Genomic DNA, 25,240 nt, shown 5'->3' with positions numbered 1-25,240 from the left:
ATGCTGGCAAAGGTGGGATATGGAGGAGTCCAGAAATACATTAAAGTTCCACAAATTGATGAAAACTTTGATTTTCTCCGGTTTCTTCAAGAAGGTTTGTATCTATATTATAATTGTAAACGTAAGTCACTAAAAAAGGTCAATTTGGAAGTCTAAATGACATGGTATTGTTATTTATTTTGTATATCTCCCAGTTACAGACAAATGTAGTCTGGAGTCTCAACTTCTAACTGAAGGCCTGCTCAATCTGACTGATACATCAGATACTGAGGTTGATTCAGACATATTTGATGAACTGATTAAATCCGGGGTCCGAAACTTCAAGGTTGGATACCGCCAGTATCCAGTAACAGGTACGGTTGTTAAATAAAGGTTTGGAAGATTTGACTCAGTCTTGGTTTAATATGCATGCATCAACATGTTTGCATGTATACAACTGATACTTTCTCATACTGTACCAATTGATTTTTAGGAAATAGTTTTCTTTCTTTTTTTAATCACATGATAACACCTTAACACTTTTTTTTATTCTTCTTTTATTCTCCTGTGTCAATTTTTATATCTCGAGATAAATTTGGTAGCAGACTCATCAGTGTTGCAGAACCTAACAGCATCACCAGCTTCAATAGGCGCTTTCACACCGCAGTACTTTTCCCACTTTAGTTCCGATATAGTTCCGAAATGTTGCGTTCACACCTTTATATATACAGTCTATGGTTCACACCTTTATATATACAGTCTATGGTTCACACCTTTATATATACAGTCTATGGTTCACACCTTTATATATACAGTCTATGGTTCACACCTTTATATATACAGTCTATGGTTCACACCTTTATATATACAGTCTATGGTTCACACCTTTATATATACAGTCTATGGTTCACACCTTTATATATACAGTCTATGGTTCACACCAAAAAGAGACGGAACTAAAATTAGTTCATGAGAACCTTTTCACCCCCTTTTCCGTCCCTGCTAGAGAGCAGGGACTTTCGTGGGAGAAAAAGGTTCCTATTTCTGATTGGCTGGGCGGATTGCAAACCACGCCCCGTAAAAGTTTTGTGAAGCCGCCATTTTATTTTCCTCGCATTAGCATTATTAGCATTAGCATTAGCCCAGCGCAGAAACGCAGAGAGACTAACTTATGGCAACACAAAATAAAACATGGGAGCGGAGGAGATGAGGAGGTGTCGGCGTTTCTGGCGATTTACTCGGAAGGCTTCAGTAGAAGCTGCTGGGAGTCCCAGCAGCTTCTACTGAAGCCAGTCCCCAACTCCGGGGACTTCCGGCCGGGGACTTTGGGCGGCAGTATACGCCGTGAAGTTGTTTGCGGCCTGCCAGTAAACCCAAAGCAGAAGAAGAAGTGACGTCAGCGGCTTCATTTGCCTAACGGCCCGTCTACACTACAGGCATAAACAAATCTTGAAGCTGGGCGTGTCTGAAGCTTGGCGATTTTTTGCGAGCAACGCCACCAACAACCAATCACATGAATCTCCCGCAATAGCAATAGCAATGTTAAAACGAAGTAAACTGGATATAAACTCCCCAAACAGGCGAAAACCTACCAGTTTCACCCACTGTCTCTGCCACCTCCCTCCATGCCTGGTTCCTCCGGTTTGTATCCCGGTAAATAGTTCTGGTTGGAAAGAACCGGGTGATTTGCTACCGTAATTTCTCGTTTGGAATATGAGGAAATGAACTGCGGTCTGGCTATCCCAGCTTGCACGCGGTTTGATTGGCTAGCGCTTGTACTGGCGGGAATTGCAAAAACGGGATTTGATTGGCTGACGCCAGCTTCGAGCAAGCATCGAGCCTCAAAAGTTGAACATTGTTCAACTTTTGACGCCGATAGATGCTCGTGATGCTTGCAACGCCTTGCCATGCTACCCACAATGCAGTTCGGCGAAGTTTGAAAATATCCTACGTCACCCCATTCAAATGAATGGGCGAAGCGTTGAAAGCATTTTTTGACGCCTGTAGTGTAGACGGGCCGTAATCCTCCCTCAGGGACTTTCCGGTGTGAACGCGATCTGTACTTAGTTCATGAGAACTAAAGGGTTCTCATGAACTAAGTTCTGATTAACCTTTGTGGTAAAAGTACTGCGGTGTGAAAGCGCCTAATGCTCGATCTTACAGCATCACCAGCTTCATTGCCGAACCTACACCATCACCATCTTCCTCCATTTCATCAGATTCAACTGTTATCCTCTCATCGAATGAAATGAGAGAGCATACATTGTTCCATATTGCTGTGTATTTTTTGGTGCGAATGTTTGAAAATAAATCTTGTTTCAAACAACTTTAGCCTACTTTATTTTTTAGTAATTTTTATACTTTATTAGAGCTTTATTTACACCTAATAGTGTTAATATATGAGTAACACTTTCATAGTTAATAAACTATTCTGTGAGAGAGTTAATATTTAACACCATGCAAGTGTTGAGAAAAACTAACTGGTTAGTGTTAGCCTACGAAGAGTTACATTTTAACTCCAAATAGAGTTAATAATTACTCTGAATAGTGTTAAGAAACCAACTCTTTAAAAATAGTGAAATTAACTCGATGTGGTGTGGACCCATAATAGACACTGTCAAAGTGTTGAAATCAAATCTGACAGTGTTCATTTGCAGATGCTTATTTTCCTGTGTATAGATGCAGTGCTTCTCAAAGTGTGGTGGACCACTGGTGGTCCGTGAGCGCCCCCCTTGGTAATATTTCACATTTGAAATAAATAAATACATTTCAGTTTTCCGCACTCTCGCGGGAATATCTCCGCAATGGAGTGAGGTTAAGTTTCACTTTCAATTGCATGATATAGCCCAGCGCAACACCTTCATCACACATGTTGCCACTTGTTTGTAGGCTACCATTTTCAAGCGATTTGTAATCTGTTCAAGAAAAACGATGTGTTTTTTGATATTTGTGGAGTTAGGTGGTCCGCGAGTGTTTTTTTATTGGTTAAGTGGTCCTTGGTATGAAAAAGTTTGAGAAACACTGAATGGTATAGATGCAATCCCCTAAAGATGGCCACGCTGACCCACATTGCAATTCACATTTTCTATATGCAGCGTTTTTCCCAAAATGATGCTGTGTCATATTTCCTGAATGTGCTATGTTTTGTCTATGCACATGTGTTTTTCCTTTCAGTTGAATGGTTTGTGTGTATCAGAAGATCTTTAAACCGGCATTGATTTTCACACTTTTTCCCATCGTGCAAACAAATGGACTTTGAGCAACCAGTCATTTTACTATAATTTGAAATGTTAGTTTTAGGGAATTGTAGAACTATATGTAATTATTATTATGTATTTAATATGTTTTATGTGTTAGTGTGATAGGCATTATGAAATTAAATGATGTATTTAATGTGTGTTGATTGTTATGTGTACCTGCAGTCGGAAATGAGCTTTTAGCTATAATGTGGCATAAAGCATCTCTTCTCTTTGAGATTAATGTATTTTTATGCATGGTCCTTGGTCAGTAAAGATATATAATAACAATCTGTCTGCAATATGGGTTAATAAAACGGTTAAGAATAGACTGCACTTATTCCCTCCGTATAATTCTCCCTTTATTCAGCCATGTGCTTCAGGCAGAGTGAGCAGAGCCTGATGCCCTGCCAACTGTCTGCCCAGTGATGACATCCCAGCAGAGCGCAAGCTATTCTTATTGGAGCTCGATGTGTGTGAATCTTAACACATATAATCATTGAAGGTTATGTAGTGAGCAACGGTTAGCCAAAAATATTAAATGTACAGAAATGTTTCCCTGGGTATATATAAACTTTTCCTTTGGTGTCCCAGTGATTAAAAATGAATAAACCAACAAACAAGTAGCTACACAAACAAGGGTTGCAATTGAAAACACAGTAACCCCAGCGTCCCTGTTAATAAGGAAGATTCAGAGTCTTGCTGGAACATTCCTCACAACTCTGTCACTTAAACACACCTCCTGAAATATCCCTTGAGTCAGTGGGACAAACTTCACCTCAGTCCTGCCAGCACTATAGCACCCTTTAATTACACTGGGCTCTACACACACTACTGGCCCTGTGTGTGCTCTGCAGGCCATTCCATGGGGCAGTGCTTGCAGCCAGCAATATTTAAAAACTTCTGGATTTTCCTTTTTGCTAGGGCACTGATGCTAGTTACAAATTAACTCAGTGTATTTCAAGTGCCCTGTGTTGGCAGTCAACTTCTAAAGCCAGAGCGTATGCAAATAGGGGTCTGTTGTGCATATTTGTAATGCCATTACTCTAAAGACAAGGATTTATGTTATCGGATCCCTGTGTCGGAGAGAGTATTCATTCTCAAATCCATCTGTCTCAGTAGCACAGACAGAATATTCTTTATGAACAAAGTGACTGCTGGATAAGGTGGCTGCTGTTGTTCTTGTTGTTGTTGTTATTTACAGTATTGTCCTTTGCCCTTGCAGGCTAAGACATTTGTGGTCGTACAGTAAAAGTGAGTCACTGCCTTACAACTATGCTGGAGTCCAAGGGGAGTTCTCTCCAAACACAAAGACTTCATAGAGACTCAGGATGGGAGTGCGTGTCTCGGGAGGATTAACATCAGGAATGGACCAATCACGACAGATGCGCTCCGTTTCTCTCTCTCATGTGTTTGTTAAACGTTGTAATATTTTGCAGCTAATGGCACAGAAACCTGAAGCAAGTTGATGAGGGGATTTTTACAAGCACAGCATGACATGCAGGAGACAAATTTATAAGGCCATCAACACAGATAATATAACCAAGCTGAACTCTCACTCGTAAAAGGGGTGTTACCATGGCTACAAACCAAATGCATGACAACTGCCTCTTCTCCTGTTGTAAATGTCCACGGCGTGAATGTGATAATCCACCAAGAGTTGTCCTGATTTGAAAAATAATTATTTTGTGTATGAAATGTATTCTTGTTCTTTAACTTGTCTGCTATTTTTGTTGGCAGAACACCTTGTATTACAGTGTATTACAGCTTGTATAGAATTAGATGATATGGCAAGATATCAGTGGCCTGTACTACAAAGCAGGGTTTAGTGTTACCCTGAAGTTACTTCCATGTTTGTGATTTGTCAAATGCTGCAAACGACGTCCCTTTTATTTGAACGCGTTCATATCCAGACTGAGAAACCCTGGGTTGACTTACAGAGTTTATCAGCACTGTTGTAGGACGTTTAGCGGGATCGCGTTTGTTAGGGTTAGCTAAGCCAGATGGCACAAAGATATCCAAGGTAAGTTGAACTGGCTGCGTACTACAGGCCTTTGGTCACTATAAATTATAATTCTCTGTAAATAAACAGCTGTGAGTGCATTACAAAGGGATCATTGCGCCGCTTATGTTATGGTAAGCATCATATGTTTCCTTTTCTCAGACTTCACGTTTCTTTAGTTAGATTGAGCACAATAGTTGCAGATGGTAGAGATGTGTGGTTATAATAACTGAAACTTATGTCCAGCTTATGTTCTCTACAGAGTAGATACTGAAATAAATGGCAGCAGTTATTTAATTGTTTACAAATTCTGTGTATTTTGTAAGATGATTTCAATTGGCAGTCTTATCAATGAATGGCAAACACTAGGTTAAATGCTAGCAGTGCCAGTTGTACGTGTCGCCTGGGAAGAGGTTCCATCGTCTTGTGAGCTTCTTGTGATGTATTTTCAAATTGGTTTAAATGTTTCCTTAATTTGCCGATACGTTGCCAAATGATGGGACCACAAATAGTGATCTTGGTACAATCCAAGGAGTTGTGTGATGATTGTCGGCAGGGCTGAATAGATTTTTTGGGATTCTGTTGCTTCAATAAATGCAATCACAGTTATTACTTGAGAAATGAAATGAGGTTTGGTCTCTACATGCAGTCCCTATTTACATGCATGTTAAGAGAAGCCTATATTTGGTCATTTTATTAGAGCCTCACAGGGCTTTACAATTTGTACAGTATATAAGAATATCTAGCTTTAGACCCTCGGTTCAGATATATAACCCCCCGCCCCACCAACATCTTTTAACGGGAAAACGTCTTTTTTTTCAATAACAAACTATTGTTTCCAGTTGCAGCACAGCCCAATGTAACTGAAACAGACTGTGCTCACACATCATGGTGTTCCTGTCCACCCAGGTCTACCTGTAATGTGATAATAATGCCCAGCCTCAGGCGCTGCCTCCGCCAGACCTGTCAGACAGCAGCTGATGATGACCAGCAGACGCCTCTGGCAAACTTTGTTTTTCCAGTGGGGATTCATAGAAATGAGAAAGTGCTGAGGAGGTTTACTGTTATAAAGAAATGAGAGGTATTCAACCTTAAATAACAGATCTGCAGGGTCATCACACACACACAAAATAAAAGGTCTGACGGGTAAAGACACATGCTCAAACATTTTGGAAACAGACCAAAAATGTATCAGGATGATCTAAAAACATTAATATGTCAAGCTGAAGAAGGAGTCTGATGGATGTTACAAAAGGCAGTTCACAGTTGTAGTTATCTTCTCTGTGCAGAGGAGTAATGATCTGAGATGTGCAGAGAGCTGGTAGATCTAATTATACGTTGATAACAAACTATCTGTATATTTTATGCAAACTGCTCTTAGACTAAATACAGAGAGAGAAGTTGCACTCCAAGAATGGTACTCCTTGTTTAAAGACAACTTGAGATATGAGCCAAAATGAGATATGGATATAATGCTAACCCACAAGCCCTTATCACGCAGCAGTCAAGCAGCAAATCATTCAAACTAGCTGCACCTTTACCAGCTTTGATAACACTTTCATGATCAATCATTTACATGAACATGGGGGTGAGGTTGATCGAGAGCAACCCTTTATTTTCACTTTCCTTCTCTTATTTGGATTCAAACCTTGGTAAAGAAGCCTGCATGAAACAACATGATAAGAATGCACGGGGCAAATAATCGTAATGAGAATTTAGTTAATCTATGGAACATTTTATTTTCCCCCATAGCAATAACGTCCGCTGATGCATCATTATGACGTCGCAGCATCAGCGCTGTCAGATCCTCTTGGGACCGAGGTTGTGTGTTCTTAAGTCCTGATGAATTCTCCTCACATCTTTCCTTACCCCGTGGAGTTTCTCACTGATGTTAAGGACAAGAGGTTAGGAAAAGAAATAAGACATAAAATCAGATTTTTCTGATATTTGACGGCAACCAAGAAATCTAAGACTTAGGACATTTATTGACTGATGGCAGCCAAGTTTTTGGGTCCGTCCAAATTAAAGTGTGCTCCGTTCCGCATGGCACATCATTTTGATGTTTTACAAAGGTAGATGTTAATTGATCATGGCTGACTTTTACGGTCCAGGTTTCATGAGAAAGTCAAGTTGGATTTGTGTGTCAAATTTTGAGTAAACACTTCCCAATCAGGCAAATTGGATTACACTTGCTGTAACATATTTGCACAAATGTCCAGCTAGGGGGAAATGTCTCTTGTTGGTTCCAGGACAGGTCAAGGCAATTCGAGTGACGGCATAAAACAAACAAGATATTGATGCACTGAAAACAGTAATAAAACACACAGACTGCACAGAGATCCCCTGCTATTTTGGGTCAAACGTGCAGCAGTGCTAAGTGGTTCATTTGGACAATTAATCAGAAGGCGATTAAGAAATACATTTCATGCAGACCAACACTGGTCTCGTAGCTCTGATGCATGATGAAAACATTGACCACTGAACACACAGCACAACAAAGTGCCTCCAAAGGCCAATGTGTGAGCTTTAAACGGCAAAGTAATACAATCAATTGTTAATCAATCTGCAATTTAATTGTTATTCACACTGGTTTTATGTGGTAAAAGGTCTGCGTTTTCACTGTTATGTATCTGCAGAATGAAACATAAATGCTGCTTGCAAAGACGTTCGTAAGAAACGAGGCGGAACAGGATCATCCCGTCCAAGTCATCCAAAACTCTGCATTATAACAGACCATCCTGATGTGTGTGCGTGTGTGTGTGTGTGTGTGTGTGTGTGTGTGTGTGTGTGTGTGTGTGTGTGTGTGTGTGTGTGTGTGTGTGTGGGTGCTTTAGACTGGTTTTATATGCATGAGATTTGATGACGGTAATCAGGGTGGACAGCCGTGCGTAATGCCCTCAGCCCTTGTGACGGCTCTTCTCCTATCAGAGGACTGACCTATCACCTGACCAGCTGCCTCAGGGTGCCTGCAGGAATTAAAGGAACCAGGTAGGCCAGTTTTCCTCATAGACTTCAAATCAGATAGTGTATTTACTTTTCATGATGTAAATGTGAGGAAAACAACATGATAAGCCGGGCGGGGCACGTTGCATCGACAGCTTTGAAAATGGGAGAAAGAGGGGATGCAAACATAGTCCCCAGTTGGGAATCAAAACCAGGTTCGCCACAGCTGGGCCGGGGCCGCCCAATTCCAGACATTTTTCAACCTTATTTTTCAAAGATGTAATTCAAGATGTTTTAAGACTTCCTAAAGGCTCCATGGGGACCTCGCTGCTTCAACAGAGGCCAACAAAAGCTGGGCCGATCCATCCCAAAGAAGAGGTTATGCTGGCACCATTTATTACTGTTGTATTTTGAAGTAAGGAATACATTTTAATTATTAAACCTTGGTAATTTAAGCATGAAAAACATTACAATGTATGCATTTATGGTAATCATGACTTAAGGCAGAGTTTGTTCACATTTTTGAGACGAACTGTCACGGAGTCTCTGCCACTTGGTTTTATGGCAGAGGACTGGAACCAAGGAATGCCTTTGAAGTCCAACTCTTGATGGAACAATCAATGAAAAGAGGTGTGTGTGTGTTATCAGATGTTGTTTTCATCTTTAACACACCAACAACATCCTGTGGGTAGCACTCAATGTATGCGAAGAATAACAGAGGTCAAGAGATCTGAACTTCCATGTAGGCCTTTATCCTGCATGGGTCTTGTTTTCAAACCAGTTCCCACCCGGCACCCTCTAGGCTTGATGCAAGAACCAACATGTAGCTTCAATAATCTTGAAATGTATTCTGGATCCGACCCGACCATACACAGTTTAGGAGGTGGATCTAATGGTTTGTGAACCAAAGTGTTAAAGCCTTGAGTTTGGCTGTTAACATCTTCTTTATTTGGAACCGGAAGATTTTAATTAACTTTTATTTTTCTAAGTTAAAAACTATGTGAAAGAAACACAGAGAGAACCCACACATGACAACACCATGTCAGTGACCCGTCAATCACAAGGTAGCCCCGCCCTGAAGCATACGGCTCTTTATCACCTATTTCCATGGGAGCCTGCCTGCAGACCTCCTCTCTCAGGACAGTTCCGGTGCAGACCTCCACTCTCAGGACACCTCCACTGTCAGTACAGGAAGTGATGATTCTGACGCGTTTTTTTTCCCGCCCACCGAAGGACTCGTTTGATGGAAGTTTTCAAATCACAATGGAGGCTCATCACAGAGGTGATGAGTCCGCCCACCGTGCACTTTGGGTCGGCCTTGGTCAAGCCCTTTTGACCCCCCCGCTCAAATGACACCATGGAGGAATGTAACGGGAGTTGACAGGGGACTCTGCCCGCCTCACGAGTGCCTATTTTCCTATTTACTTTTTTCACTTTCCCCCGGTTTTATTATTTATTTATTTTTTGGCTATTTCACCCGGTTTCTACATATATTGTTGTGTCAGTACGATTTTATTTTGTATTTCCGTGCATTTCCTGTTCGGAAAGTGGCGCTGCGGCTGTACTGATAGTAACAACAATACAAGGTGTCCGTATATATCTATATATATATATACATATGTATATAATAAGTGTCACGATCCGTCACGAATCTCACGATCCGATTTTATTTTGTATTTGCGTGAATTTCTTGTTTGGAAAGTTGCACTGTACTGATAGTGGTGATTTTATTTTGGAATTCTTAGCGTGCACTTCCTGTCCTGAGAGTGGAGGTGTCCTGAGAGTGGAGGTCTGCAACGGAACTGTCCTGAGAGTGGAGGTCTGCAGGCAGACCCCTCTCCCTATTTCGCTCTCAATGGGACCATCATTTACAACATGAACATCACATTATGTTGAAGAGGACTTACAAGTAGCAGCATAATTAGAAAACACATTTACTGAGGTGATTAATTAAGGGAGAAGTAGTCTCATTTTCTCATAGACTTCTATACAATTTGGCTTCTTTTTGCAACTAGTGGAGTGGCCCCCTGCTGGCCATTAGAATGAATGCAGGTTTAAGTTCATCTTGCTTCACTTTTAAGTCCCTAAGATTGCCGCTTTGACTCGACCCTCACAGTAGCTGAGACAAACAACCAATAAACAGACGGCTGCTGCTGTGCACAAGGAAGAGTTCAGGACGCCAGTATGCTGTAGAGACACACTCAAGTGAGTTGAAATAAATAAATAAAAAACACAACATGGTTATGTGCAGATTGTGGAGGATTTCAAAGGCTTTGACGGTGAAGACAGAACTAAAGTAGCCCTTCAGAATGGCGTAGTATAAAATGTCTGTTCTGATGATGTTGCAGACCAAGGACATTGTTTACAAGATCCTTTTGGCAGTCACACTTGGCTCATGCACACAATTGTTGTGTTCATGGCAACCCAGCAGTCTGGTCTTGAATCAATGTATTCTGAATATATGCGTGTGAGTGTGACAGCATGATTGACAGCACTGTGCAGCATGGTCACATCTCATCTAAAGTGCTGTGTGCCTGATTACCGCTGGCAAAGCTGAGAAATGCAACAGCATCAATATGAAGTCTTAAATCATGTTTTATCTGTGAGTAAGAATTGATTCACAGTCACATTCACATGTGCTGAAACAAGCTAACAACGACCTGCCTCCCCTCCAGCAGCTGAAACCCTTCGCACCTCTCAGTCAGGCACATGCCGGGAATACTAATTCCTCACCATCAGGTGCACTTTGTGGCTCAGCAGCATTTAGAGTGTATAATATATGCTAATTAAATTTATACAACAGCCACTTTTGTGATATGAGGTGATGTAATCAGGATCGTAGCCAACGAGCTGCCTATCAGAGCTGAAACTGCTGGAGCATACACACATCCTCATTCTACACCAGTCCCATAGCGCTTATGCCTTCTGTGGAATAAGATACACCTGCTTCTAATTCATGTTGACTGGTTCCATATTCAAAATTGGTGTATGTTTATTGTTAGCCTGGGTCTCACTTGTTTCCCATAATAATTATACAATTTGTTTTAAGGGTCCTGTGGATATAATTGCAATATGTCAGGGATTCTCATTACTCAATTTAAAGTGGCTTATTTTATACCCAACCGTACCTCATTATTATCATCTCACTAGACAATCTGAGAGCCTTCTCTGCTGTAATGCTGAGAATAAGACGATGACAGAGTTCAGATATGACTGTACGAGATATAGTCCCTCATCTCTGAGGGTCGGAGACTGCAGTGAAGGTTAGAACAGATAAAGCCACAGATTCCCAACCTAACGGCTTCACTCTGCAGTCGGGATGCAGATAAGGATTATTTGTAATCTATCAAATATTAATTTAGTCTAAAGCTATGATGCATGTCCTATCTCTATCATTATCCAAAGTCACATATCACATTATGAACAAAATATACATTCCATTACAGTTTTGTCTTCTCAAGTTGTCTATCACAAATACGTTTTGTTTTTTTATATATTTAGGCGTTGCACTTTTTTAGGTCTTATAATCCCATTTATTTAATATTAATTTTACATATATCAAATTGCCATTGTTAGATGAATCACTAACTCTGACATTTTCATTGCCAGGAACTCCTTCTCTGTAATTATTGTGCAAATGACATATAATGTTGCTTATTAAAGCTTTAATTCATTCATTGATTATCCACTCACATGACTAATCGGTAACTATTCTGACAATTCACATTTCTGAATAGACCTTCATACGTTAATATGAGTACAATATTCGGTCCGAAAGTCTAATACAATATGTTCCTGTAGAGTGTAGACAGTGTAATGAGCTGCAGTCGAGGTAAAGTAACACAAAACAGGAATTTACCTTAAAAACTGAACCTAGAAAGATATTCACTTCATTTGTCTAACTGAAACATTTGAAAACGTGTCTGCTATCATAAAATCAACTAGTTAATTAAACTAGTTTATTGTAAATATTTCCTCTTTTTTTACAGAGTTTTCGTCTTCATCTCTTTAAGTTTTGGGTCTGTTGATTTCACACACTAGCAATATAAAGAACACTTTGGCTAAGGAATTAGTTTCTTACTATCAGGAAAGTGACCAAGTACATTTATTCTACTACTGCACTTAAGTACAATGTTGAGATACTTGTACTTTACTTCAGTATTTCCATTTTATACTACTTTCTTCTTCTACTCCACTACAGTTCAGAGGTAAATGGTGTACTTTTACTCCACTACATGTACTTAATAGCTTTAGTTACTTCACAGATCTGGATGAATGATGTGAAATCTAATCAAGTGTTGAATCAGACTTTAGTTCCACCTGGAGTAAATCCACCAGCTACCCTGCAGTATACAAAGTCATTCAGACTAGCTGCACCTTTACCAGCTTTGAGAACACTTTAATTATCAATCATTATAAAACATATCATATATATTATTCTGAAATGGACCAATCTGCACAATGACTACTTTGACATGTCGCTACTTTCACTATATTTTGATGAGAATACTTTTCTACTTTTACTTCAGGAACATTTTGAATGCAGGACTTTTACTTATAACAGAGTATTCCTACACTCTGGTACTTCTACTTTTTCTCAAGTACAAGATCTGAGTACTTCTCCTTTTACTCAAACACAAGATCAGAGTACTTCTACTTTTACTCAAGTACAATATCTGAGTATAGCCTACTTCTCCCACCTCTGTCTTACGGAGAATTTAAGAAGGGGAAAGTGCTTTACCTTCAGTGTCATGGATGTTTTGGAGGATGTCGTCAGTGTCCAAACGTTCCTCCATAGAAACAGCGTATGATTTGATGTTAAAGTCCGCCATCAGATGGTAGACCCCCTCCAGGGTGAAGTAGCAGTTGCGCTCCTGCTTGTCGTCCTCGAACAGCAGCAGCGCGCTCCTCCAGGTGAAGTGCTCGAACATCGCGGTGAACGTCTCTGCCATCTTCACGTAGGACGGGGCGATGCGGGTCAGCTGGGAGAATTCGGTGTTCTTGTTGCTGAAGCCGGCGGCCAGGGCACCTGCCGAGATCACCGGGATGTCCCAGTGCGACGCCAGCCGGACCACCGCGGCCGCCTCGTACTCACACACCGGACCCAGGATCAGATCCGGCTTCTGCCCGCACGACCTGTCCAGCAGCAGGAACAGAGCCCCATTCACACAGTCGGAGTTCTCAAAGTGTATGTTGAAGTGGATCCCGGAGTACTGCCCCCCCTCCGCCTGCAGCCGCTGCTGTGCGTAAAGGATGGCCGGTGCGACCCTCGCGTGTGAGAACGGGTAGGAGTTATTTTGTGGCAGAAACACCAACACGTCTATGTCCTCGGTGATGTTGTTTGTCTTAACTGGCCTCAGGACGATCAGAAAGTACACACACAGTGCGCCGAGGAATGGCATGGTGCCCCTCTCCAAGTCCCGCTGCAGGAAAGGACAAAGTGTTGGAGAGGTGTTCTTCAGATGTTTCTTTCCTCAAGTTTTTGGCAGTGCACATACAGCTGCACACAGAAAGCCCTCCGCCGGGAGTAAATGTCTTAATGGTAAATAACTGTGTATTAAAAAAGCGAATCTGCCTGAATGTGTGTGTTTTCTCTACATTGAGAGTTTCTTCGAAGGATCTTAACCTGCTCTAAATATTGTCCAGCAGAGCTCTGATCTGCCGGGTCGGCGGTCCAAACAGCTCAGCCTGCAGCTCCACACACGCTGGCTCCTGCCTGGAGTTTTGAAGCATCTTTCCAGGATTATTCCTGCGTCATCGAGCGCTGCCCACCTCCTTCTTAAAGCTACACCGTCGCCCGCTCACAATGAGCCACTTCAACACAGCCGGGTTAATGCACTTAATGGGAATTATGGTTCTGGGAGCCTGAAACAACAAACAGCACACAACGCTTCTCTCTGTGTTTTGAAGTGAAGTGCATGATGCACTTCGGCTGGTGCCACAGCCAACTCATGTCCATGTGTTAAACCAGCTGTGGTGCAAAGCAGGGACGGACTGGGGGGAAAAAGTGGCCCGGGAATTAATTGACTGACAGGCCCACTTAATGCGCGGCATGTATCGGCCGGCCTGCGACGAAAGTATGTTACTTAACAAAAAACCCTATGCATTTAATGTTATTTTGGACCATTATTCATATAGTAATCACATTACTTGAGCCCTTGAGTTGCCTAGAGCAAAATAGTTACAGCATATATTTAGTGATTTTAATGTTAACAGATCATTGATGCAATAACATTTTGACCCAATTTGCCTGACTTGACGCATGGAATAAAACATGGGCGTAGGAAGCATCCTCAATGTGGGTGAGACAATTTATCAGGGGGTGGTCACCTCCTCTAGGGGGGTCCGGGGGCATGCTCCCCCGGGAAGATTTTTTTTTTAAATGTTGAAGTTAAATGCATCAATCTGGTGCACTTTGAGAGCAAAATTAGGGACTAAATCTATGGATACATCTCTCAACACCCATATGAAACAGAACTGTAAACAGATTTACTTTTTCTTTCAACATTTATTTTGAACAGCAAGTGGAGGCAAAAGTGACTGCACCCAAAATATAGCTAACTAGCCTAAACTCAGTAACAGAATGTGGGCAACACGTTCTTCTCCACAGCCGCACGACCTCTGAGTCAGACGTCACTTCCCCCTTTTCTATCCTACGGGTACAGCCACTCCCCCTGAACCCCGTTTCCCTGCCACCCCCCCCCCCCCCACCTCCCATATGCAAGCCCCTCCCTCTGAACCCAGGGCTCGCTACAATACTGTATACTGTATACACAGTGGTGTAGTGGGCGTTGGACGCGGGGGTACGCCGTACCCCCACTTATTTGGAGCATGATCTTTTTTTTAATAGTCTAATAAATATAAAATCATTGCCAGTGTTATCAGTTGCAAGTGTGTATTTGTTGGCGGCGAGCTGGGGGTGTGTCACTGACACACCCACGGCGAGCCAGCACGCCGCCTGACGATTTTGCGGCAGCTCTTTCCCTCAAGAACACTAACGAAAAAGCTCTATAATGGCAGGCAAACATTTTTTACTTGACTTATTTTCTAAAAAGAATATAATTCACAAGAAGAAAGAGGCTAGCAGCACCGAAGCTACAAGTGAAGCTGCTAGTAATACAGTGCTGTCTGCTTATTTGCAATGTAGGCTAGGCCTAATCAGAATAATTTCAAGTACAGATTCAATGGTGTTTGCATAAGTAGGCTATATTTTTCGTTTCGTTTATTTAATAAGTTAATTTCAGGACAACTTTGGGAATTTTGTTTGTTTATGAGAGAGAGAGAGAGAGAGAGAGAGAGAGAGAGAGAGAGAGAGAGAGAGAGAGAGAGAGAGAGAGAGAGAGAGAGAGAGAGAGAGATTATGCAATTTAGGACTATACATTGTTTATGTAATTTATGTGCCAGTGTGTCCATGGTTTTGAGTCTGTGTGTGTGTTGAGCGCCTAACTAAAGTAGGACTAAGCATACCGGTAGTTTCTGTGGACCTGTCTGCCCGTTTTGTGAGTGCACTGTGCGCATGCGCACTTGTGTGGCATTGTTTGGGATTACCTAATTAAAATAGCGTCCCCCCAGTAAAAAAATCCCCACTACACCACTGTGTATACACAAAAACGCTTTTACGCTTTGGAGCTTCAATGGACAGCTTCCCCCCCCATCTATGTATATACTCGCATTTTAGACTCTGTTACTAACTGTATATCTGTAGACTTGGTATGTCTTAAATGTCCGGTTAGGATGTATTAGAACGAAATCTAAAATGAAAATTGTAAATAAGCAATCTGTATGTAAAAAAACCACCTGTATGTAAATTGTAAATAAGCCATCTGTATGTCAAATATGTCTTATATGTCTTAAATGACATGATGAATTGGAAATGGGGGACCCTGATGTAAACAAGACGAAAGTCTTTCTCTGGTCTGCATCCCCTTAACAATTGTATGTTTTGAGCTGTACTGTACTGTACCCAATATACAAGCTGTTAATAATCTTTTCAATCAATCAATCAATCAAAGCTTGTTTATCTGGCTATCTGTAAGCAACTGCCAGCTAGGTCTCTCAGTCACTCACTCCTGATCATTCACTGCACAGTGACAGCTGCTATGGGCCTGATGTGTGAAAGTGAAACTATCTGATAGATAGAACAGTAACCCTATCAAAACGCCTATCAAACACCCCTCCAGGGAGTGGGCGGAACACTTACAAATGTGGGCCTGTAGGATTTAGGTAAGCAAAAAAAAGAAAGAAAAAGGGAGTGGCCGGAACACTTTTTTTTGTTTACATTTTCTTTTTGGCCCACCGGCCCACGCACAGCACCGGCCCACCGGGAAAACTCCCGGTATTCCCAATGGCCAGTCCGCCCCTGGTGCAAAGTAACTACATTTTAATCAAGTACTGTAATTAAGTACCATTTTGAAGTAGGCTACTTATACTTTGCTTGAGTAGGCTATTTACATTATTTGCTACTTTGTACTTCTACTCCACTACAGTTCAGAGAGTGTACTTTTACTCCACTACATGTATTTGATACCTTTAGTTACTTTCAGATCTGGATGAATGATGTGAAATCTAACCAAGTGTTGAATCAGACTTTAGTTCCACCTGGAGTAAATCCACCAGCTACCCTGCAGTCTACAAAGTCATTCAAACTAGCTGCACCTTTACCAGCTTTGATAACACTTTCATGATCAATCATTATAAAACATATCATATATATTATTCTGAAATGGACCAATCTGCACAATGACTACTTTTACTCTTGCTACTTTAAAACACTAGAACCGCCAGGGGTCACTGTATACCTAAAACCGCCAACGGGTAAAGTTTACCCGCTATTAGAATGCATTGATTTTCAAGGTAGGCCCTACAATGTTCTTTTATTTATCATACTAGAACACAGGGTTAACAGTGAGTTTTGATCGCACAGTGATGAAACTTATCCCAATAGAATCTGTGGACTCTCAGCTTTCATATATCTAGTGTGCAGATAGCATGAAGTATAAAATATTGCTAAAAGTGTCGCTCAACACACACACAGACTCAAAACCATGGACACACTGGCACATAAATTACATAAATAATGTATAGTCCTAAATTGCATAATCTCTCTCTCTCTCTCTCTCTCTCTCTCTCTCTCTCTCTCTCTCTCTCTCTCTCTCTCTCTCTCTCTCTCTCTCTCTCTCTCTCTCTCTCTCTCTCTCTATCGATCTATCTATCGATCTATCTATCTATCTATCTATCTATCTATCTATCTATCTATCTATCTATCTATCTATCTATCTATCTATCTATCTATCTATCTATCTATCTATCTATCTATCTATCTATCTATCTATCTATCTATCTATCTATCTATCTATCTATCTATCTATCTATCTATAAGGAACCGCAGAAAACAACAGGCGTTGCTAGAGCAACACGTCATGTTTATGTTTACGCGCAGGTCAATAGCGCGAGAATCACTGCCTTTTCTATAAGGTAAATATTACCCGCTGGCGCTGATGGGTATAAATGGGAATTTGTTGGACCATTTTTTCAATCTGACCTCATATTGACAATTTTTAACAACAGAGGGTGCTACATAACACACTTTCAGGAAAAGTCACAGACTGGGAGGCTTTAATGTTTTATTGAAAAATAAAACAGTTGAGGCTCCCTCCGCAAGATGAGGCCCCCTCCGCGAGGTGAGGCACCACGCAGTCTGCGTGATCTTCCTGTAGGGAGGGACGGCCCTGAGTACAGTAGGCTACATGTAGGCCTACAACAGACTTGTTACGTGCCGTAGTGGGTGCTTGTAACAGGTACATGTGTTTAACTAGGCTACCAGCTCTCCCCTAATAACAATATACATTGTACTTAGTTACTTTACACCACTGAGGTAGGTTTTATGAATCCGGGTCAGTCATGTTCAACCACAGCTAACAATAACATCTACATGATGGTTGATGGAACCCATCATTTTTTCTATAATCTTTTTAAATGTCTATGTGATTTCAAATGTTTTGCCAGAGATACATTTTTTAACATTTCAAGTAGGCTACTTTAAGCGGGGAAAAAAAGAAATAGGCTACCTCCTTTGGGAAAAAGCTAAATATATGGTATTTAACATGAGCACTGTTACATTTTTGTCCACACAAAACAACTATAAAAATAGACTCTGTAATAGCTTGAGTGAGTTAATTATTACACATACAAATTCCCAGTCCACACAGTTTAACATCACATTTAATTCAATTCTCTTTCTGTGCATAACATGTTGGTGAAGCTTCATGGATTTGAGTCCGTTATAACCACCGCTGGGATGAATCCCCCATCATTACTCAATCATATAGCCTAGATGTGTGATTTGGTAAAGAGACAGTTCAGTGAAGTGGGAATTTCTGCGTCTCCCACCAGAGTCATACAGTTATACAGTAATCGTTTTTGTTTTTGGTGAAGTGTGAAGGCTGGCTAAACTTTTGTGTGTGTCTACGGGATCGAATGTCAATCTTTGTCTGAAAAGAGGCCACACTCTCACAACCCCCGTTCTGGAGCCTGCTCTCCATTTTTCATTGATTAGATTTGTTTCGCTAGTCAATATTAGCATCCCAACTAATACCACGTCTAATGTGAATTACAGATACTCCTTGCAAACCAAGCTTAGAAATTAGGTTCACTGTGATAACATAATCTCACTGATTTCACTACTCCAAACATGTTTACTTACTTGCTTACTTACTGTTTGGTTCTTGCTGTAAAATACAAGATGGCGACAGTTGAAATGCAAAAATTGAGGCTTTATAATGTTGGTCCTTGTAATATATCACATGATCTGCAAATCAGGGGGGCTCTGCTGTCCACATGTCAAAACCTTCCCGGGCAAGACACTTGCTCCTAAAAGTAAAGTATTAGCATCAAAATATATTTAACCCTTTAAACTACCAGACCAAGAAAAAAGCTATGGAAAAATTATTTGTTTGCATTTTTTTATCAAATGGGACACAAATAACCACAAACAATTTTATTTGTTTTGACTGACCACACAGGTTTGTTTTTATGAGCCTCTACCAATTGGTCGAACTGGCCTTTTATGGTAAAAGTGCATTTTCAACAATCATCATATACAGTACAGTATTTGTATGCATCAAACTCAAATAAAACACAAACTCAAATAAAAAAAATTCTTGTATGGAACATGAGCAATATATACAACCAGATATATTCATAAAAGATAAAGATGGGGTAGGTCATTTTGGAGAAACCAGCTGGAGTGCGCTAGAATTTGAAAATACACAGCCGAAATAAATCTGCTATACTTCCTTACAGAGCCCCTCCTCCAACACACACGAACGCGCACATGACCAATGAGGGCACGAGATAAGTTTGTGCACAGATGGAAGGCTGACAGGCAGGTAGGCCATCCAGTTACTTTAGCCGGGCCGGCTCAGATGATTGGTCGTGCTTTTTACAGCGCCACGGCTTCCACAGATTACATTTCTTTATGGATTTGTTGTCAAAGCACTTCAGATGTTCATTGCTATCGGGATGTTAAGAGCATTCCATGGAATATAACAAGTGTATCTCGAGCCGGTTTCTCAAACTTACCTACCCCACCTTTAAGTGTTTTTCATAATAAAAAAAATACTTGCTCATCTTACTGTATATTCTGAATTGGCCTAACAGGAAACCACTAGCCTAACAGCAAATGTCTATATCTTGTGTTGGCCTAACTTGCTCATCTGTGTGCAACTTTGGGCTGAATGCCATGCATGAAAGGTGCTATATAAATGATTATCACTCTTTCACTCTGAGACTCATAAGGCAGTACTAGATTTAGTAATATTACCATGAATCTAGCCATTTATTTACCATATTTTATTGGAAAATATCTCAGAAACTCTGAAAAAGTAATATTGCTAGTTTGCCATAAAAGGCCAATTCGACGATTGGTTGAGCATATTTTCCAAAAAATAATTACACCCTTGTTAAAACTTTTTTTGTGAATCAAGTTATCTAATTATGTTCAGTCAGTGCCCTGACACTAAAATATGTCAAAAATGACATCGTTACCTTACCAAAGTTGACCAAAAAGAGTGATTTCTTCAGCAGTGATTTTTAGCATGCCAACTTTCTCAGTGGAAGCTAGCTGAAGAGCATTCTGTTCGAACCACAGTGATATCTAGAGGTTGTTTTGTGCATAACATGTCAACCAAATAGTAGAGCTGGCTGAATCAGATGACATTACATTGCATTTAGCTGACGCTTTTATCCAAAGTGACTTACAATAAGTGCGTTCGACCAACAAGATACAAACTTGAAGAAAACAGAATCATATAAGTACATCAGGTTTCATAGAGCCAAAACATTTCAAGTGCTACGCTTTAGATAAGCCAGTCCTTTATTAGTATATAAGTGCTTTGTTAGTAATTGTATCGCTCGAAGTGGAGTCGAAAGAGATGAGTTTTCAGTCTGCGCCGGAAGGTGTGTAAGCTTTCTGCTGTCTTGATGTCAATGGGGAGCTCATTCCACCATCTTGGAGCCAGGACAGCAAACCCACGTGTTTTTGCTGATGGGAACTTGGGTCCCCCTCGCAGCGAGGGTGCAGCGAGCTGTTTGGCTGATGCAGAGCGGAGTGCACGTGCTGGGGTGTACGGTTTAACCATGTCCTGGATGTACGAAGGGCCAGATCCATTCACAGCATGGTACGCAAGTACCAGTGTCCTTGAAGTGGATTCTAGCAGTTACCGGAAGCCAGTGGAGGGAGCGGAGGAGCGGCGTGGTGTGGGAGAATTTAGGAAGGTTTGAAGACCAGACGAGCCGCTGCATTCTGGATGAGCTGCAGAGGTCGGATGGCACATGCAGGTAGACCAGCCAGGAGGGAGTTGCAGTAGTCTAGGCGTGAGATGACGAGAGCCTGGACCAGAACCTGAGTCGCTTTCTGGGTCAGCTGGGGACGCATCTTCCTGATGTTGTAAAGCGTGTATCTGCAGCAACGGGTTGTAGCAGCGATGTTTGCAGTGAAGGACAGGTTGTTATCTAGAGTCACACCCAGATTCCTTGCAGTCTGAGTCGGGGAAACAACAGAGGTGCCGATGTTGATTGTTAGGTCAAGAGTGGGACAATCTTTTCCTGGAAGGAAAGCAGTTCAGTCTTGTCAAGGTTGAGCTTGAGGTGACGAGCAGACATCCACTGAGAGATGTCAGCTAGACAAGCAGAGATGCGTGCGACGACCTGGGTCTCTGAGCGGGGAAAGGACAGAATTAATTGGGTGTCGTCAGCGTAGCAGTGGTATGAAAAACCATGCGGGCTAATGACTAATCCGAGCGAGTTTGTGTACAGAGAGAAGAGGAGGGGACCAAGAACAGAGCCCTGAGGGACCCCTGTAGTTAATTGACAAGGGTCGGACTCGGACCCTCTCCAAGTTACGCTGTAGGTGCGGTCTTCGAGGTATGAGGTGAGGAGGGAAAGTGCAGAGCAAAGTAAAAGTAGTCATTGTGCAGATTGGTCCATTTCAGAATAATATGTATGATATGTTTTATAATGATTGATCATTAAAGTGTTATTACATTACATGTCATTTGTTAGATGCTTTTATCCAAAGCGACTTACATACATTCAATACCCACAGGAGCAATTTGGGGTGAAGTGTCTTGCCCAGGGACACAACGACATGCTGACTGCAGTGGGACTCGAACTTGCTATACCCTGATTCGAAGTCCATCATACTATCCACTGAGCCACAGCCTCAGTTATCAAAGCTGGTAAAGGTGCAGCTAGTTTGAATGACTTTGTATACTGCAGGGTAGCTGGTGAATTTACTCCAGGTGGAACTAAAGTCTGATTCAACACTTGATTAGATTTTACATCATTCATCCACATCTGTGAAGTAACTAAAGGTTTTAAATAAAGGTTGTGGAGTAAAAGTACACCATTTACCTCTGAATTGTAGAGGAGTAGAAGTAGCAAAAATGTCCCATCAAAAATGGTACTTAAGCACAGTAGTAGAGTACATGTACTTAGTTACTTTACACCACTGACTAATGGTCTCTATGAAGGTCTTGCACCAGCAGTATTCTTTATGGCAGACGTTGCCTCTCTGCCTCCTGAGCAGTCCTACATGAGAACATGTCCTCTGCACTTATCTTGGCTCATTAGCATTTGTCACTAATGACTCACCGAGCCTCTCAGAAGACACATTCTGTTTGCTGGCAAGTGGAGTGGAATTTGCTGACGTACATGCCAATGTTTTCCACAGCTCTCATTACACTTAAAATCATTAAATCATTAAATGAAAAGGTAATGCATTATACTCCATGTGAATTATGGGCTATCTTTATCTAAAATGTCTATTTTACACCAATGAGCACAACTTGGAGATATTCCGCAATTATGGTCATTAACTGAACTCAACACCTTGTCATGTAATGACATCTTTCAGCTGCAGAATTTTCCAGGGTCTCAGACATCGTTCTGCTGCACAATACCTGCAGGCTCTGTTTGTGTGTTTATTAATCCTCTGTGCAAAGTGTCTTGTTTTCCTGGACCCAAACACTGTTTCCTTTTATTTTATGGTATAATGACTACACCATATTTAGTTTGCACTGCACACAGATGGCCATTAGTAAATTGACAGGCCCTTAAAGACATTATTTCACAGTTTGCTGTCAAAGACCTTGACCGGTCTGTGCAGATTCCTAATCCTCAATCCCACCCCACACATATGGGGTGAACAGCCACAGCTGACCTGATCCCTGACAACAGTGAGGGTCCTCAATTATTCCACACCAATGCTCCTGTGTCTGAATGGAAGATAATCCTTGTAGCCAGGTTGTAATATCGGATGGAAAGCCTGGTACCAGTAGGGATAATGTGGAAGATACACTGAGATTATTTATTTTAGGTAAAAGTAGCAATGCTAAGCGTAAAAATACTCACAAATAACAGTCCTGCATTCAAAATGGTACTTAAGTAAAAGTACAAAAATATAAGCAATCGAAATATACTTTTAGTACCAAAAGTTAAAGTTCTCATCATGCAGAATGGCACAAATAAGCACCATATAGTTTATATTATGGTGATATAATAATTATTCATGTATGAATGTGTTCATAACTTCAATGTGCACTTGGTAAGAGTGGGGTGCATTTGAATGATCTTATACACACACTGGCTAGCTTAACCTATAATGAAATATAATAGTGTGTAAGTAAATTCATATTTTGTGTTATAATCTAAACCTGCAAAGTAACTGGTAACTAAATCTGTCAAATAAATGAGTAAAAAGTACAACATTTGCCGACAAAATGTGGTGGAGTAAAAATATAAAGTAGCATGATGTGAAAATACTCAAGTAAAGTACAAGTACCCTCCATTTTTCACTGAAGCCCATATCCTGTCCTTTTGGTGTTCACTTCCTGTTTGCTGTTTTATCTGTTGTCCAGCTTTCATGTAGATTTACTTATTTTCCTGCGCAGCTTTTTTTTTAATGTTCTCTGATTTTTCCTCGCTGGGTTCCAGCCAGGATGAATATAAAAAAGAATATACCATTGTGTTTTTGATTGAGTAACATACATTTTTTTTGGCAAAAGCTGACTGAATCAATTCACCAGCCGTCTTTCTTAAGATGAATAGATGCAGATATGTCCAAACACCACTCATTGTGACTGAAAGGAACATTCTAATTTCCTTATTAGAAGTCAATGCTTTATTTGTATTATTTCTTGGTGGATGTAGCAGAATGTACTTAAATATGTCATCATGTTGTGAATACAAAATGTTTGGTGATGGATACGTAGAGGGAAACCCAGTTAAATCCACATTGACTCCTGTTCTGCTGACTTGGTAAGAAGTATTTTAGAACTCAGTATTGATATGTTGATATATTTGAGCATGTTATCACTTGCAAAAACGGTACCATTCACATAGGAAGTCACAGTACCATAGCAGGAACAGAAAGACTGAAAGTCGGTGTGTGTTTACCGACATCTGGTGGTCATTTGGACAAAGTCATTGGAACCATTTTTAACATATGCTTGGTGGGATTTGTATAATATATGATATCGAATTTAAGGAAGGTTTAGAATCAGGTTGATAAAATAAGGGTTTGCACACTGCCAGATACCCTGATATTGGAAACAACCCACATAACATCAGCTGACAGGCATGAACCCAACCTGTAACCTAACACATCCGTTATAACTAAACTGTAAGTTAGAAAGGCTGGATGTGTATCACAGTGTTTGGAGAGTGAAACATGAGCCACTACCCTTATTTACATTGGTGTCTGATGATGTCCGAAAATCATTAAGGTATTATAAATACATGAATTCATTTAAATACCATGAGTTATTTACATTTCAATTGAATATAATTATGTATAGTTATATTTTGACTTTAATCAAGAAACAGAAAAAACTAAATGTTAAACGTGAATAACAGTAAGATATTTAGGGAAATGGTCAATGCATTAAATCAAAGGACAAGGCCCTTCATTGTTAAATTTGGATCTGGATCCAGTCGATTCCTGGGTTTAAGTCTGATGGTAGACAGTGTGCACACAGGAATGAAGTAGCCAACCAGCATTGGCCAAATTCAGAGAACTGAAATGTACTTTTAGGTTGAAGAGTTCCCAGTAATCAGCAAACACATGTGGTATCCAGCGTCTTGGCCCAGGGTGTGAATTCAATTATACCAACAAATGACTGCATAGAATGACTGCTTCATAACTTTCTTAAATATTGAATCAAAAAGGAACTTTCGGTGAAGCTGTGGTGGTCTCACTGTTCCAAATACAGGACAGTATATACAACTGACATATATGACAAAACTGAAAATAAAAGATTGGATACTTAAACCAAGATGTCTTAGAACTAGTTTGACGAAAACTTTAAAGCCTCAACTTTAAAGCCTTTAAATGATCATTTTTAAGTGGACGACAGAGTGAAAGGTTTGAAATGCTGCTAAGAAATTATAATAAGTTACATTTCTGAATCTGAGAGTTTAGAAGGTCAACCTAATAATTTGCTGATCTACAGCCCTTCTCACTTGGTATTAGTAATAGTTCTCTCACATTTGAGCATGAATGGTTTGAACACAACCAGCCACA

The 25,240-nt window shown here is 40.7% G+C and overlaps 1 protein-coding gene across 1 annotated transcript in view; it reads right to left on the bottom strand.

Annotated features, from left to right (window-relative positions):
- Positions 1 to 13,902, bottom strand: part of npr3 (natriuretic peptide receptor 3) — a 30,411-nt gene extending 16,509 nt beyond the window's left edge. The window contains exon 1 of the mRNA XM_034208388.1: positions 12,902 to 13,902. Within this exon, the coding sequence (XP_034064279.1) occupies positions 12,902 to 13,562 (661 nt within the window). The 5' untranslated portion in view covers positions 13,563 to 13,902. The remainder of the gene's footprint in view (positions 1 to 12,901) is intronic.
- Positions 13,903 to 25,240: the final 11,338 nt, after the last annotated feature.

This window comes from Gymnodraco acuticeps, unplaced genomic scaffold, assembly GCF_902827175.1.
Source record: "Gymnodraco acuticeps unplaced genomic scaffold, fGymAcu1.1, whole genome shotgun sequence".
Taxonomy (NCBI): domain Eukaryota; kingdom Metazoa; phylum Chordata; class Actinopteri; order Perciformes; family Bathydraconidae; genus Gymnodraco; species Gymnodraco acuticeps.
This window is presented reverse-complemented; position numbering and strand designations above follow the sequence as displayed.